This window comes from Microcaecilia unicolor, chromosome 1 (genome assembly GCF_901765095.1).
Source record: "Microcaecilia unicolor chromosome 1, aMicUni1.1, whole genome shotgun sequence".
NCBI classification, from domain to species: Eukaryota; Metazoa; Chordata; class Amphibia; order Gymnophiona; family Siphonopidae; genus Microcaecilia; species Microcaecilia unicolor.
In genome coordinates this window covers 267,489,933-267,506,804 of record NC_044031.1, presented here as the reverse complement: position 1 = coordinate 267,506,804, position 16,872 = coordinate 267,489,933, and the positions used below count along the sequence as shown (strand labels likewise).

General features: G+C 41.5%; 1 protein-coding gene across 3 annotated transcripts in view; it reads right to left on the bottom strand.

Annotated features, from left to right (window-relative positions):
• The window catches only part of COL6A6 (collagen type VI alpha 6 chain), a 336,531-nt gene that overhangs the window by 129,365 nt on the left and 190,294 nt on the right, over window positions 1-16,872 (bottom strand). For all 3 annotated transcript variants that reach the window (XM_030206331.1, XM_030206323.1, XM_030206339.1), the window contains 6 exons: window positions 13,933-13,986; window positions 10,034-10,105; window positions 8,983-9,009; window positions 7,163-7,207; window positions 7,012-7,065; window positions 4,077-4,139 (listed from right to left, as the gene is read on the bottom strand). In XM_030206331.1, the coding sequence (XP_030062191.1) occupies window positions 4,077-4,139; window positions 7,012-7,065; window positions 7,163-7,207; window positions 8,983-9,009; window positions 10,034-10,105; window positions 13,933-13,986 (315 nt within the window). The remainder of the gene's footprint in view (window positions 1-4,076; window positions 4,140-7,011; window positions 7,066-7,162; window positions 7,208-8,982; window positions 9,010-10,033; window positions 10,106-13,932; window positions 13,987-16,872) is intronic.

Genomic DNA, 16,872 nt, shown 5'->3' with positions numbered 1-16,872 from the left:
AGGGGCCCTTTTACTAAGCTGGCTACCATGAGGCCCGGGCGATAATTTCATTTTTTACACATGTCCGCTACACATGCCAGAAAATAATTTTTATTTTCTGGCGCGCGGCGGAAACCGGGCGGCAATCATCATTCTACCCACGTAGATGATTACCGCACGGTTACCGCGTGAGACCTTACCGCTAAGTCAGTGGCTGGCGGTAAGGTCTCAGACCCAAAATGGACGCGCACCAATTTTTATTTTGCCGCACGTCCATTTTCGGCAAACATTTTTAAAAGACCTTTTTTACAGGTGAGCTGAAAAATGGATCTGCACGCGCCCAAAACACACGCCTACACTAGCGCAGCCCATTTTTCAGCCCACCTTAGTAAAAGGACCCTATAGTGCAGGAGCCTCCAGCTTTGCCTCTGCCTCCCCCTCCTTGCTTCTCCAGATGTAGTGGTTGTGTTAGTCAGAGACCTTTTTCCTTTTCCTATAGCAGCAGTCATTTGGAGTGGATGTGAGTCATAGCGAGAGGACACGGAGAGGAGAACTGAAGACATTATCTTTTCTGCGGGTCAACCTGAGTCCCTGAGGAAACCGTGCCGAATCAACCAGTTTTTGAAAGGGGCCAAGTGTGGTGCAGCACAGCTGAGGAGCTGGACTGTTTTTTTTTGTCCTAAAACAATGCAGTTTCGTGTTTACAAGAACATTTGACTTTAAGTTCAAGCATCACTTTGGAAGCAGTTGGCAGCTATAGCAAGGTAAGTAATCATTTAATGACTTTATAATTCTTTAAACCTTTTAAATATAGTTTATTATTTTGCATTTATTTTGAATTTTTGTAGCACTAATCTTTGGCACAAGGGGTGCAAATTTATGGAACCTAATGATTGATAAAAATTACTACCCAATATTATCACTATAACAGTTGCAATATTACCGGTAGTTTGTGAATGGGTGAATGTTGCTACTAAGGGTTCTTTCACATACTGTATATTTGATAGATTATTGATAGTTTTTCGTTGATTGGCATTTTTCACAGATTTTTTTTTTAGTTCACTCAGAAAGCTTTTCTTACATAGGCATCCTGTTATAAAATTACTGTCCCCCTCTCCCCTCTCACCATGACTGAAACATGTAGTTTGCTACTGGTTGTTCTGTATATTGCCATCTAGACATGGAAAAGCACAGGTAAACGGTAAGATCCATGCTTTGAAATCTGTTGACAGTGACATCTAATGGCTTGATATGTTATTATACCTGGTTTCATTTTATTTATTTATTTATTTTTATTGAATTTCTTTATTAAGTTTTCAAAATTTACAAGATAATACTTATAAATCGGAAATACAGCAAAGTAATTAGAGAAGTAGCATCATTCATCCATATCCAAAAAGGAAAAAATAAATGTTAATCTCCACAACTATTATGCTTTCTCTAAAAATAGGCAAAATAAACAAAAAAAGAAAAGATAAATCGCTTTCTTAGACCACAATTGTATAGGGAGAGGAGACATCTAGTTAAAGGAGAAACATGAAAGTAATACATTAACGTTTATGGCCTGGCTCGTATACCCCCAGCTTTATATACTATTTCTTAATACTCATCAATCACTATCTGGACAGTTTCTTACTATCTATAAACGTTTTAAGCTGACCTGGTTCAAAAAAGATGTACTTATTTCCCAGGTATTTAATACAACATTTGCATGGATAAGCCAATACAAAGGAAGCTCCCAATGCTTTAACCTCCTCTCTGTAGGCAAGAAATGCTTTTCTACGATCTTGTGTGGATCTAACCACATCTGGAAAGATTCAGATTTTATGACCACAAAATTCTTTATTTGAGTTCTTAAAGTAAAGTCTTAATAAGGCATTCATATCCTGCTCAAAGACGAATGATACCAAAAGCGTCCTTCGCATTGATACTTCTGATATAGATTCCTCTAGTAATGCTGATAAATCTTGTAAATTCAGTTCAGGTGTCTGTATTTTTTCTGTTGGATTCGCCTTAGATTGTTTAGATTCAGGTAAATAATAAATGTTATTTATCGGCGGAATTGCAGATTGAGGATAAGCCAAAACTTCCATCAAATATTTTTTCAAGAAATCAATCGGGGCGATTCCAGGTGAAACAGGAAAATTTAAAATCCGTAGATTCAGACGTCTATTATAGTTTTCAAGGGTTTCTAATTTTAAGGAAACCTTAATTTTATCTTTTATCAGAGTATCTGTTACTGCTTTCAGAGATGAGATTTCAGTTTTTTGATTAGACAAATCTATTTTAACATCCTCATGAGCTAACGTTAAAGCATCTATTTTATTTACCAGCAAAGTCATATCCTGAGAAGTTTTTGTAGCCAGAGTCGTCAATTGTTGAATGGCTGACCAAATGGATTGTAGAGTTACCGCTTGTGGAACCGCTTGTTCCATGGTTGTAACATCTGCTTCCTGGGGCAGAGTACCTCCGTCTGAGGGCCTTCGGTCCCCGACTTCCGGTTCCTTCGCGTCCTCAATACTCGACCGCTGGATTGCAGGACAAAGCGGTGGGGATAGCGATGTCTCTACCCCTAATGGAGATGTCGCTCCTTCCACAAATCCAAATGCGGGGTCCCTCTCACCGGTTCTCGCTGGGGTGCTGGAGACATACCGCAGAAGCGTTTGCTGACCGGGGGCAGGTAATCGGGCTGACGGTAGTAAACCCTTTACCACCCCCTTCCTCTTAGTGTGTGGCATATAGAGAAACGAAATAAGGTTGAACAAACAGAGTTTCAGCTCATGCTGACCGCGGAGTCTCCAGCTCGAGCCGCCATCTTGACTCCTCCCGGTTTCATTTTATTTTTACTCTTCCAAGACAACTGAACGTTTGGGTACCACTCCATTCAAACTGCCCCACACTTTTCCCCTTCAGATCATACAGAAAACATATACACACATATGTACAGAGGAATTGTAAAGATTTCCTTGAGCGCTGCATACGCTTTCCCCACTTGTTTTCTTTAATCGTGCTGCATGGAATAATTTCCAGTCCTCTGTATGTGTGTGAGTGTTTGTGTATGTATGTGTCAGTTTTTTGTTTCTGTGTTTTCATCTTGTTTGCTTATGTGTGTAATTATTTTGCTTGTGTGTATACATCTGTGGTTTTTTGTATCAGTGTGTGTTTTTTTATGTGCTTTGGGATAGATTCTACATAAGGCGTCCAAAATGTAGGCACGTTCAAATAATATGTGTAGCGTTATTCTATAAACTGTGTCTATAGTAAGATGCGGTTTATAGAATAGCGCATAGGCCGGAGGAACTCGTGTACATTTAGGCATAGCCATTTACACCACTGAAAACCTGGAGTAAATACCCGCTCCTAAATGTACGCGTGTTTCCCCGAATTCTATAACAACACGTGTAAATGTGATTGACACCCCTGACATGCCTATACTCTTCCCATGGCCGCACCCTCTTTTCAGGTACGCGCGTTGGAATTTACGCATACCTCTTTTTAGAACATGCTTAAAAATAAGCGTGTGTAAATTCCAATTATTACCAATAAGTGATGATAATTGGTTGTTATCGACCAATTATCACCAGTAATTGGCTTGTTACTCAATTGAGTAGTGCACGTAAATTGGCCATGCACACAATTTAACATGCGCTACTTGCTGTGCCTTATATAGAATCCCAGGGTTTGTGTCCATGTTTCTTTGGATATTATCTAGGCCTCATTCTAAACTAGAGGATGTTTACAGTACTTTTCCTTATAATATCTTATTGTTATATATCATTTGAGGATATGTAAATTCTAGTTTCCTTTTATAACTTGTACTGTTTTCAAAACTGAAAATGAAAAATTTTAAAAAACCTCAATAAAGTTGTGTCTAATTTTAGTTTTAGATTCTCTGGCAAAATCCTTGAGAGGTTCACTTCTGATAAAACTCAAACCTCTGAGATTGAAGGGACTTAATGGGGGCACTTTCCCTTTCCTGTTTTGCCCACCTCTGATCTCTAGGATTATTTCAGCATAAAGTCACAGTAGCAAACGTCAGTATCATAAGTCTCTTTTAGCCAGGCAAGATGTATGAAAATGTGTCAGCAAAGACTTACAGGGTCTCCTCTGAAACCAGTTTCTCCACGTTCTCCTGGCTGTCCTCGGGGTCCTTTCCTTCCCTTAAATCACAAAACCAATACAAAACATGAACTGCATAGAATAGTTACCTATCACTCACAATCACATTGAAATACTTAAAAATAGCACTGACATTAATGAGAACATCAGAGGACATATATAAGCTAAAGAGCAAACCTGGGGCCTGGGTCATTAGGGGTAAATATTCAGCTGGTGGCAGGCAATGGTATTTCGGCTGCAGCCAGCATTATGTGTGGATATTCAGTGACAGGTCATGTTCAGGCACTGAAATTGAGGGACCCTTTTACTAAACCACAGTAGGCTCTATGCACTTGCAGCATGCACCCAAATGAGACTACTGCCAGGCCAGTGTGCCCTCCTGGCGGTAATTTCAGATTTGGCGTGTGCTTTTAATGCGTGGATTATTTATTTATTTCCTCCTACGCACGCCGGTTCTGACAGTATTCGGCACTTGGCGCGTGCCGACTGGTCGCTGAACGTGTAACGCTTGAGCCTTTACTGCTAGATCAATGGGTGGCATTAAGGGCTCAGGCCGGTTTTGGGTGCGCGCTGGTTTAATTTTTACGGCAGACCCCTTTCCCATCCCATTAAAAAAATGCCCTTTTTTATAGATGCGGTAAAAACTGGTCCGGCGTGCACCCAATATACGCACCTACACTACCACAGGCCACTTTTTACCACTGCTTAGTAAAAGGGCCCCTGAATATCCAGGTTTGTGTGACTGGCTATCCCTTATCCGGTTAAGTGCGATATTAAGTGTTCCTCTATCATCATCTTGTTCTCCCTAGCCCTAAACTCGCCTATTATGAATCAAGAAAAGCATTGTGCCTTATTCTTCCTATCTCTTTACATTGGGAACAATCTTCCCCATACCCTTCGCACAGAATCTTCCCTTAAGAACTTCAAAGCCAATCCGAAAGCCTGGCTGTTTAGACAGGCTTTTGAAAGGTGTGATTAAGCGGAACTCACCAACTGGAGGCTCCCTAGTTGTTTTCCCTTGCCGCCCTTTGTTCGCCTTCCTTGCCCCCCCCCCCCCCCCCCACCGTGAGAATATTTTTCTTCCCTATCATTAAATGGTGTGCCTTTCTTGTTTTCTGTTTTATTAGCCTGTACACCACTTTGCTCTGCCGTTGCAGCTATAGCGGTCTAGCAAGTTTGAATAAACCATAAACCGTAAGTGAACCCAGACAAAGATAGAATTGTGTTTTACGTGGTCCGATTTGTCCGCTTAACTTAGGTGGTTGCTGAATATCGGCATTTAACAGTACGTGTTGACTCCACCCCTAGACTGCCCACAAAATAGCTGGCTACGGCTTTAGCAGTGTCGATATTCAGCGGCACTAACTAGTTAAGTGAGAAGTAATATCAGCAGATGAGTGAGTGAGTGGAACGGTTAGACGCGAATCGTTTGTTTACTCTTTCCAAAAATACTAGGACAAGGGGGCATGCAATGAAGCTACAAAGTAGTAAATTTAAAATGAATCTTCACTCAACGTGTAATTAAACTCTGGAATTAACTGCCAGAGAATGTAGTAAAAGTAGTTAGCTAAGTGGGGTTTAAAAAAGGTTTGGATGGCTTCCTAAAGGAAAAATCCATAGACCATTATTAAAATGGACTTGGGGGAAAATCCACTGCTTATTTCTAGGATAAGCAGCATAAAATGTAATGTACTTTTTCGGGATCTTGCCAGGTACTTGTGACCTGGATTAGCCACTGTTGGAAACAGGATGCGGGCTTGATGGACCTTCGGTCTGTCCCAGTATGGCAATACTTATGCACTTATAAGTCTTTATTGAAAGCACCAGCTCAGTGGGACCCAACATGGGCAATGTTTCAGTGGGCACAGCCACCTGCCTCAGGGGTCACAGGTTTATACTCTAAGCCTGATATCTTTCTAAAAAGTCTATTTCTGGTACACAAAGGAAGAGATTGAGCCTTACTATGGGCTCAGTAACTGGAGTATCTAAAGAGCAAGCACTGTAAATGCCCTGTAAACACCAGTCCATCACGATGTAGGGATGAAAGAAGATATAACACTGGTGTCATATAACCATCGTTCCTTCACTTCAGTGTGCCTCATTGTAATGCCAATAGCTATTTGGTTAGGACTGGGGAGAGGAAGGTGAGACCAGACTTGGTTTATACCTGGGAGAAGTGCCATGCTTTTCAGGAAAATGGAATATCCCTTGTCATTAGAAAAAAGGAGGTATGAATTTCTAATTGGTGTTAGCAGTACAGTGATCTGTGTTGATTAGGGATGTTTACGGTCAAAGACTTTTTGTTTTATTCAGAATTTTTAGAAATTTTCTTATTTATTGTGTTTTGATTTTTTTCCACACATTTATTTTAATAATATTCTTAACGCACAATACAACTTTAGAATGCAGGCAAATTGATTGCATGTGCATTGATTTGTAAAGTTAATATATGCTAATTTGATTTTGTGTATACAAACGTTTTTTAACAAGCATTAACAAACTTGATTGCACCCTAAGAAATGCATATTCCAAATGTTAATATAATCTTCACATGCCCAAGTCCTAAGTTATTAAAATGCTTTAACGTTTGCCTGAGTTACAAAGAGTCCAGGGTGCACTGTATTTTTAGCTGTTTCCTAAGATTCATCTTAGTTCTCTGAATGAAAATTCTTTCTAGAAAGTTCAGGAAAGATGTATTTCTTGACATTTGTGTCACATTATACCTCGACTGTTGTGAAGAGTCAGCATTCACATAAGCATTACACAGCAACATTTTGCCTGTAAATTTCCTCTCCAAGCTAGTTGGCGCACTGTATCTACTTCTGGCAGGATGCCATTTCTCTCCCTTATTTTCACATTCTGTTGCAAGTGTAGCACATCATTTTTGAATGTCAACTAACAGTCCTACTTTACCTGGTTTCCTGAGTCGCCTTTTCCTCCAGAACCTCCAGGAAGTCCATTTGTTCCCTATATCCAAAATAAAAGTACAAGTCAACTTAAAAATTTGTCGGGAGTTAAATTATTTTAAACCTTTTTTGCTTCCACATGGTGGACTGAAAATTACCTGTTCTCCATTGACCCCATCGATTCCGTTCTCGCCATCGTCACCCTGGAAGAATAAAACTATTACTATCAGTGTTAATTTGTAGAGAAGTTAGACCTAGGTCTCTGCAAGTATTCACTCATTCATTCAAGTGCACCATCCCCCTGAGCCTTTGCAGTCAGGAAAAATATTGGATCAAGCAGAGAAATAGCGACCACAAATTAGAAATGGCAACATGCATCAGCAAAACCTGGAACAGAAGCTTCCAAAAAGTTTGATTCTGCGTGCAGTGCAACACAGGAGAAGTAAAAGAAGAAAAGCCTTTCCTCCTGCATAAAGGAAGCTGCAAAAATACAGGAGATGCCTTTTCATGAATCAACACAGAAATTCAGAGGTTTCCCACAAAAGACTGAGCAGAAAAATTGCTGTGTGATCCTTAGGGTCACAACTGTTTTGTTGGGTGTATTTTGTAATTTTTATCTGCAGTGCTCAGTATTTTGCTGTTGTGCCTAATAACCATATGTTACGGAGTTAGCAAACAGCCACCAAACATCCTGTTCCAGGAGGGCTCACAATCTAAGTTTGTACCTGAGGCAATGAAGGGTTCAGTGACTTGCCCAAGATCACAAGGAGCAATAGTGGAATTTGAACCAGCCACCTCTGGATTTCAAGACCAGTGCTCTAACCACTAAGCCACTCCAAAGCCAAAGAGCGTTATTATGTAGCATCACCGTGCTGCACTGACATGCAGTGTAACCATGGTGCCCTAAGGCACAGTGGTACCTTATATCACAGACTGGTTCTAGCCAAACAGCGACTGATGTACAAAGGGGAATCCAAGCAGCTCATTTGCATGCAATCCTGTCTGTGCATCAGTCGCTGTTTTCGACTCGCTAAATTTTACCAAAGCAGTCGTATTTTATAGCTGCCTTTGTGCATTAGGGCCTCCAGTCATGACCTGACTAGGAGCAGTGGGGAAAATCCCTGGCTAGTTATGAATGAAGATTTGTGGTACCAGAATCACAGCATAAATTCTGTCCAAGCTGGAAGAAAAAGGGCAAAGGAGGAACTATAGGGTCATAATCCGGAAGGAAAACCTGATGGCGGAGTCAAATTGCTAATACTGGAATTTTGGATGAATTCTAATATAAGCTGTACCATACAACCTGCATAGGCAAAACACCTCTGTCTTTTTGCATGTTTTATGTATCCCTTCCTAAAAATTTGTACAACGTTGCTGTGCTTCCAGCATGGAATTTCACCATGAGTATATTGCATTCCAGCTTTTACTTGCACTATCAAATGTGGAGCAAAAATGCATCTGCAACTGTCATTTCCGTAAATCTGTTTTTCCCTGGTTTAAAAAACTATCAGGGTCAGTTCTGCCTTTCATCTTTTCAATGCATTCCAACTTTGTGTAATAGTGGTTATGCCTTACATCTGTAAAACACTGTGGATAAGCACAGTATATAAGCACAATAAATTATGTGTGTTTAAAGAACATAAATGAAAATGCACAGCTGACATGCTGTTATATCTTTAAGCTAGCAGCTAGACTCACTGCCATGTCCCAATGAATTTGAATGTGTATTGCAGCTAATGACACATCCAGTGATGTCTTTAAATAAAGCCCACATTCCAAAGAGCCTTATTTACTAAGCATTTTCCCATAGACACACAAAAGGAGAAAACCTTTAGTAAATAAGCCCCCAAATAATCTTAGGGTCCCCTGAAGAAAGCTTAAAGGTTGCCAGAAGCTCAAGCTCTAATCAAAGAACCACAGAGGCAGCACATGAGGCCATACTGCAGGCAGATTATTAGGAAGAAAGAACCACACTTACCTTAGCTCCTCGGAAGCCTCTTGTACCCTGGAATTAAAGACAGAAACTGTAATTTATGCAAGAATTGTTGAAATCCCTTTCAGTTGAGTTGTGGCATGTTTGTCACCTCACCTGCTGGCTGATGTGCTAAGCATTGATCCTGAGGAAACATTTGCTACAATAATTTTGCTTTCAAATGGCTTATTTCAATTTACCGATGACATCCCTCTTCGAACTACCATGTGTGCGCGCACACACACACACACAAGTTAAAAAACATATAGTTAATTCTTTACAGGACTTCACCAGCATTGCAAATCAGATTGCAACAGTGAAGCCTTGAAGATCTGATCAAGATTTCAGATCCAAAAATTGATCTTGCAGTCAGTGAATCGAAGGGTAACTGTACTGAAAAGCTGTTTGACCTCTGATGCCAGATGGTCAGGTGATCGTCCAAAGGGAGAGATCACTTTTTTGCAGGCCTAAGCCATGCAATCAAGATATGGATAGAGCGACTGATTGATAATGAAAGAAAAAGGTGACTTCCGCAATTCCCTCAAAGCACTTCCTAGAGCTGGAACTCAGTCAGCTTAACTTGGCAACACTGGATTTTCCATGAAGTTTCATATGAATTTAATTATGTTTATACTAATGGCATAAGGTAATCAATAGAAATAAAATAACATAAAACATAGAAAAGGAAATAAGATGATACCTTTTTTAACGGACTAACTATAAAAAAAGGTATCATCTTTATTTATTTATTTGTTTGTTACATTTGTATCCCACATTTTCCCACCTCTTTGTAGGTTCAATGTGGCTTACATAGTGCCGGAGAGCAGTTGCACACTCCGGTTTAAACAAATACAAGGTGAAGTTGTGATAGGGTAAGGTTCATGTGGTAGGACCACTTAGAGGAATCGTTCGACGGGAGAGTTCTTTTCTTTTCTATGTTTTATTTTATTCTATTCCTATTGATTACCTTTAAAAGTGAACTAACATGGCTACCACATCTCTTTACTAATGGCATAAAAAATGGAAACTTGAACATTGTTTTCATTAATATACTTACCTTTAGGCCCCTGGCACCTGAGCAGCCTTGCTCTCCCTGAGTTCCATTAAGGCCCTGAGGGCCTCTGTCTCCCTAGAAAATTAAAAAATAAAAATGAATGAATTTTACAGTCACTTTAAAGAATTAATGAATTTCATTAATAATCTCAAAGGTACACTAATAAAGAGATAAATAAAGGTCAATAAACGTTTCTACAGTTCCTGTTATATTGATAATAAAGTACCATCAAATCAAAATCAATCAATAAATTATATAAAGGAATATGTTATTTAACATGTTGTTTGACACATAAGGGCCCTTTTACTGAAATGTGGCAAAGTTTGCAGCTATTGCACGTTAAGGGTCAGATTCTATATAAGGCGCGGCAAGCAGCACACGCTAAATTGTGCACGTGGCCACTTTACGCGCACTGTTCGATTGAGTAATGAGCCAATTAGTCATAATTGGCTGATAACAACCAATTATCATTAGTAATTGGCAGTAATTGGAATTTATGTGCCTTCCTTTTTAGGCGTATTCTAAAAGGAGGCGTGTATAAATTCCAACAAGTGTAGCTGAAAAGGGGGCATGACCAAGGAAGGAGTGTAGGCGTGTAGTGGGTATCAATCACATTTACGCACGTTGTTATAGAATTCAGGGGAATTCACATACATTTAAGAGCAGGCATATACACCAGGTTTTCAGTGGCATAAATGGCCACACCTAAATGTATGCAAATTCCCCCAACTTATGCCCTGTTCTATAAATCACATCTTACTGTATATGCAGTTTATAGAATAGTGCTACATGTGTTATTTTGACACACCTACATTTAAGACGCCTTATATAGAATTCAGCCCTACATGCAAGATTAACATGTGTAAATGCAAAGCCTGTGTGCTGTGGGGAGCATTTGCAGGATGTTCCCATATACACTTATGGGCAGATGATCAAAAACCCTGCGCTGTTCCAAACAGTGCTCTAAAAATAGGGCTGGAACAGCGCGGGGCTTTACTGCCCCTATGATCAGTGATAATAGCATGCAAATTTAAGCATGCTATTTTCTCTGATCATAGGGTAAAAGTGCAGGAGGATTGTGCCTGAGCATGCGCTCGGGCACAATCCTCCCACACTTGTTTGAAAGGTCTAGGCTGTCAGAAGCCCAGACCTGTCAAATACAGGGGCTGGAGGTCCATGGGACCACAGGGGGCTGAAGGTCCAGCAGACCTCTAGTTCCCCTGACTCCCCTAACACAAGTTTGTGGGGGCTAGAGATCCGGTGGGTCTCCAGCCCCCCTTACCCCCCTAGCATCCCCCTACTGGTGACCCAGTGGGCCGTGAGTCAAACTCCCCCGGTCCCCCGACCCCCCCCCAAAATCTGGTGGTTCTCCAGCACCCCTAACTCCCCTGGCATCTCCTCATATGGAAACCTGGTGGCCTAGTGGGCCACGAGTCAATCCCCCCCCCCAACCTAGTGGTCTAGCCACCCTTCCCCCTCTCCTACCTTCGTTGGAGGAGGGAGGTGGCCTCCCTCCTCTTCCATCGGCGATGCCTCAAAAATGGCGGCGCCCAGCCCTGCCCCGTGCATTTTGGGATGCGCTGGGTTGGGCTTCACATTATATAAGGGAGTTTTGAATAGGTGCTCACCCTGATGCACTGGGGAACCTAAAAGTAGGAGCTCATTTATAGAATTGCCACCTCAGATTGTAAGCCCTCTAGGGACAGGAAAATACTTACATCTGGATTTGGCACCCAAATTTGGATGCCCTACTGAGATGCAAGTGCAAATTAATTGGTTAACAAGCACTTAACCATCAAGAATTGAGGGCCAACATCCAATTATTGATATTGGTTGGCATTTATTAAACTCTGCATGCACATCTGGAAAGGGCATTCTGAAAAGTTATGCACGTAGTTACAGAATACCTGGTAAGCGCACCTAACTTGGGCGCCTGCATTTATACCAGGTTTCAGCAGGCCTAAGTCTGGTGCTCAAAGTTAGGCATGAGAATCAGAGCTATTCTATACAGGGCACTTAGCACCAGCCATTTTTCAGTGCTATTTATAGAATTCCCCCCTTAATGTAACTGAATGTAACTCACCTTGAACTACTACTGAAAATGTGTAAGCTGAATCCAGACATACAGAAAACCATAAAATAAAACAAAACCTCTTCCTTTTTAGTTGAAATTCTTATGCTGATCCAATACAAAAAGAATCCAGTTTTCTCTCCATGTCCATTCTGGCTATTAGAATTCTATGTGTATTATTGTGTGTGATAGAATGTCCATACTATATGAAAACTATTTGAAGACATATAGACAAATTACTGTGTCCCCCTACTACAAACAATGATGGTAGTGTTTAATAAATCAAGTAGTTGTTTCTATAGAAGGATGTATGCTATAAGTAGATGTATTCATAAGGTTGTGATGACGTCATAATTCACATGCTTAAGTTATAGTCTATTTGGCAAGAAATCTGGACATTCTTAACATGATTTTACCTTTGGGTCCTTTTAACTAAAGCTTACCATGCACTAACAGAATTAGTGTCCTTATTAAGCCATGCTGTAGGCATACTTGCGTTTTTAGCGCACGCTAATTCTCTAGCATTAGCACGTGCTAAAAATGCTAGCGCATCTTAGTAAACAGGTTCTATATATGGCATCTGGACAATCCATGCGGAAATCATTTTTGCCTAAGCGTATTCTATAAGATTTAGGCGTGGTATATAGAATGCGCTTAGTTGATATCCCAGTGCCTAAAACTATGAGCATCCATTTACACCAACGAAAATGTGGTGTAAATCCCTGCACGTAGATTTACGTGAAGTGGGCCACGTAAATTTGGGAATGCCTATGAAATGCCCATTTCCACACCCATAGCCATGCCCCTTTTGAACTGCTCACTTTAGAATTTAGACGCAGTTCATTACGGCATATACAATGAGTTATGCGTGTAAATTATAATTATTGCCAATTAGTGCTCGTTATTGCTTAAGTGCTTGTTAAGCCAATTAAGTTATGCGCATTGTTATGAAATACACTTAGATTTAGGTGCCGAACGCTAGGCATGATATATAGAATCCGGAAGATAATGGGTTTCTTAGCACTTAGCAAATGCTAATGTGCATTAGTGTGCATTAAGTAAAGGGGCCCCTTACTGTAGCACTAAGGGCCCTGTTTACTAATCGGCATTATAGGCGCATTATCATTTTTAGCACGTGTTAACCATGTACGCGCGTTAACCATGTACGTGCCTGCAATATCCCTATAGGTGCCTACATGCGTAGGTGTGCTAAAAACACTAACGCACCATAGTAAACAGGGCCCTAAATTTCTTTCAACAATTTTGGATTATAATTGTTGCCTTTGCTAGTTACTAGTCTCTGTTCACATGAACAAAATTTACCAGGAATAATAAAAAGGTTGTGGACTTTCTACACTGATACTCAACAAGGGGCACATCAACTTGTTTCCCATTAAGGAAGAGAGTCTACATATTTTACGTTCTGCAAACCTTTACAATCAAAAGCTTAAGTCTAAAGAGAATCCACAAAAATATGGAGAACTCAATAGATCCCACGGTGCGTGAAATGTAAAACAATCAAAAGCTTAGGCAAAGGCATGAAGCTAGATGTATTAAGCATTGTCTCCGTAGGCACAACCTTGAGTACCTCTGGACCTATAGATTAACAGCTCTAACAAAGATATTAAAATTCATTTCAATAGTATTCTGAAAATAAAGGACACAAAGGTTTTGGATGATGGGTGGGAGAGTTATAATATGTGTTTTTTTTATTTGATGTGTCTAATTTAAAATTGTATATAATTTTTGTATGACATAATGAATTTTAGCAGTTTTTACCATGTAAGAAATAATAAATAAATGCATGAATGAGTGAAAAAGGGTTACTCACAATTGCCCCTTCTTCACCAGGATGTCCATCAGGTCCTCTCAAACCAACCTTCCCCTGAAAAGTAAAAGTGACAAGGAAAAATAAATTCACAGAAACAGAATAGATAGAGACCCATGGCTCACCTAGTGTACCCATTACCCTCCCCTCTTGTTGTACCACAAATCTTATCACAGGCTTTGCCATAATGTTCTTGCAGCTAGGAATCCTCTGTGCTTATTCTTGAATTCCACTGTTGATTTTGACTTCAAAATCTCCACTGAGAGGCTATGCTATGCATCTACCGTTCTGTGAAGAAATACTTTCCTATGATACTACTTAGCTACTTGCTTTGAGCATCATTATCTTAAGTTTTTGTCCTACAATTTCCTTTTCTTTGGACTCAGAAAATCCGGCTTCTTGTGCATGATTTCTATATTTATGGTATTTACATGTCTCTATCATATCGTTCCCCTGTCACTGCCATCTCTAAGGGGTCCTTTTACTAAGCTGTGGTAAAAGGGGGCCTATGCTAGCGTCAGTGCTTGTTTTCGATGCGCGCTGAGGTAAAAGGCTGTCCAGTTTGGGGAAAAAGAAATGGCCATGCAGTAAGTGAACCACTTACCGCACGGCCATTTCGATGGGGAGCCCTTACTGCCACCCATTGAGATGGTGGTAAGGGCTCCTACGCTAACCCGGCAGGGCTGCCCAATTACCGCCAGCTAAGTTCCGGCACTACATAAATAGGCCATTTTTTGGTAGCGCCGGACATGGCGAGCAGTAGGGATGGGAACTATCGCCGGGCTCTGGCGGTAGTTCTGGATTGGCATGCAGCAAGCCTGCAGTGGGCTTACTGCTGCTTAGTAAAGGGGCCACTAAGTGTACCGATCTTTGATCATCCAGTTAAATGCATTGAACATATTTGTTTGACATGATCTCCTCCTGGTAAAAGCCTTGGATCACGCAATCAGCAAATGCAGGAAACTTCACTAGCATTTCCTTTAGTAACGCATCCACTAATTCACCCATGACTGAAGTCAGCCCAAGTGGCCTGTAATTACCATTCTCCTGTCTACTCCCACTTCTTTGAATAGGGAGGACATTTGCTTATCTCTAATGCACTCTCTGGAACCTCTTCAAACAATGATAAACAAACTAGTTAGTAGAGTTGCCAAAACCTCTTTAAGCAGCTTTAATATCCTGAGAATTATCCCATCTGGTCCCATTACCTTATCCAACATTAGCTAGTTCCACATGGATGTCTTCTGTGAATGGACTGATGACCACTGTACTATTTTTCTGTATTTTTAACTATGTATCTGTGGTACTTCTTCATCCCCTTTCTGTTACCCTTCACATACTCCTGACAGATCTAAAAAGAGCTTTTGTCATTTGGCTCAACTGCCTTATCTTTTCCTCTGTTTGCCCCTTCACTGTATAAACCATTCGGCTGATATTCAAAGAATGTTAAGCAGCCGGAAACAGCTGCCTACTCGCATGGTCATTTTCAGCGGCACTTAACTGGCCATCCTCACTGGAAATGACTGGCTGGCACCGAACTTAAAGCCAACTATGCTGGGGGCTTTCCAGGGGCGAAGTTCGGTTAGGTCCCAAAATTCAGACCTAACTGGCCAGGATTAGTGCATATATAGGACCACATAAACAGCTGTTCTATCTTTAGGGGCTAACCCATGGTAGGTTAAGTACAGTGATGTACTGAGGGAGGGGTGGTGGGGGCGGTCTGCCCCAGGTGCACGCTGCTGGAGGGGTGCAGAGAGCAGCCGCGTGGCTGTCGGCTCCGCTGGTTCCCTGCTCCCTCTGCCCCAGAACAGGTTACTTCCTGTTCCGGGACAGAGGGAGCAGGGAACCAGCGGAACTGACAGCCATGCGGCTGCTCTCAGCAGGTAAGAATGCACCCCGGGGGGGGGGGCACTTGGGTGATACACTGGGGGGGGGGGGGGGCGTTGTGCTGCACCCTGGGGGGGGGGGTGGACGCCACTGTACCCAGTTGGGGGGGTGCGCAGCGGCGATCTGTCCCGGGTGGCAGCCGACCAAGGATCGCCGCTGGTTAAGTCTGAATATTAACTCATCCGGTCATGTGCTAGCTGGCATTAAAGAAAACAGAAATTTTCAATGCTGAAACCCGCACAGGGTCTGACATTGAATATTTGGTTTTAGCAGCAGTAACATAGTAACATAGTAGATGACGGCAGAAAAAGACCTGCACGGTCCATCCAGTCTGCCCAACAAGATAAACTCATAAGTGTATACCTTACCTTGATTTGTACCTGTCTTTTTCAGGGCACAAGTCTGCCCAGCACTATCCCCTCCTCCCAACCACCAGACCCGCCTCCCACCACCGGCTCTAGCACAGACCGTATAATTTGTAAGTTTTCTAGTTGCACCAGTAAATTAGTGAACAAAAAAAGCTGTTCACTGTCAACTGAATATCGCAAACACATTTTTTGTTTCTTTCAGTAACTCTAGCTGTTAGATTGTAAACCCGGCGGGGACAGGGAAACTCCTACAGTATCTGTCTGTAACTCACCCTAAGGTACCAACAACATGGTATGAGCTAAATCCAAATATCAGAAGCTCCTATTTAATTTAGGCCACTGTTATGCTTCAGCTAGATTTTCCCCTCACCTGTCATAGGAGCCAACTTTTCAAAATGACTGGGGGTGCTCAACTCAGTACACATTATCAGGTCTGTAAAAATGGAATCAAAGTATGGCAGTGTCATGGGCACAGCTGGCCAGGCCGTATTTAGATGTAGGGAGAAGCATGTAGTGCACACCCTGGAAGGACTGATGGCTAAAAGAAGAGTTAGGGAAGCACTGAATGTCCCACCAGTCTCTCTTCCTCCTTAACCCCAACTCATACCCACCAATTTACTACACCTCCTCCATGGGTGTAGTTTGACAGTTTCATTTATGTGTGTGGGGGGGGGGGGGGAGGGGGCAA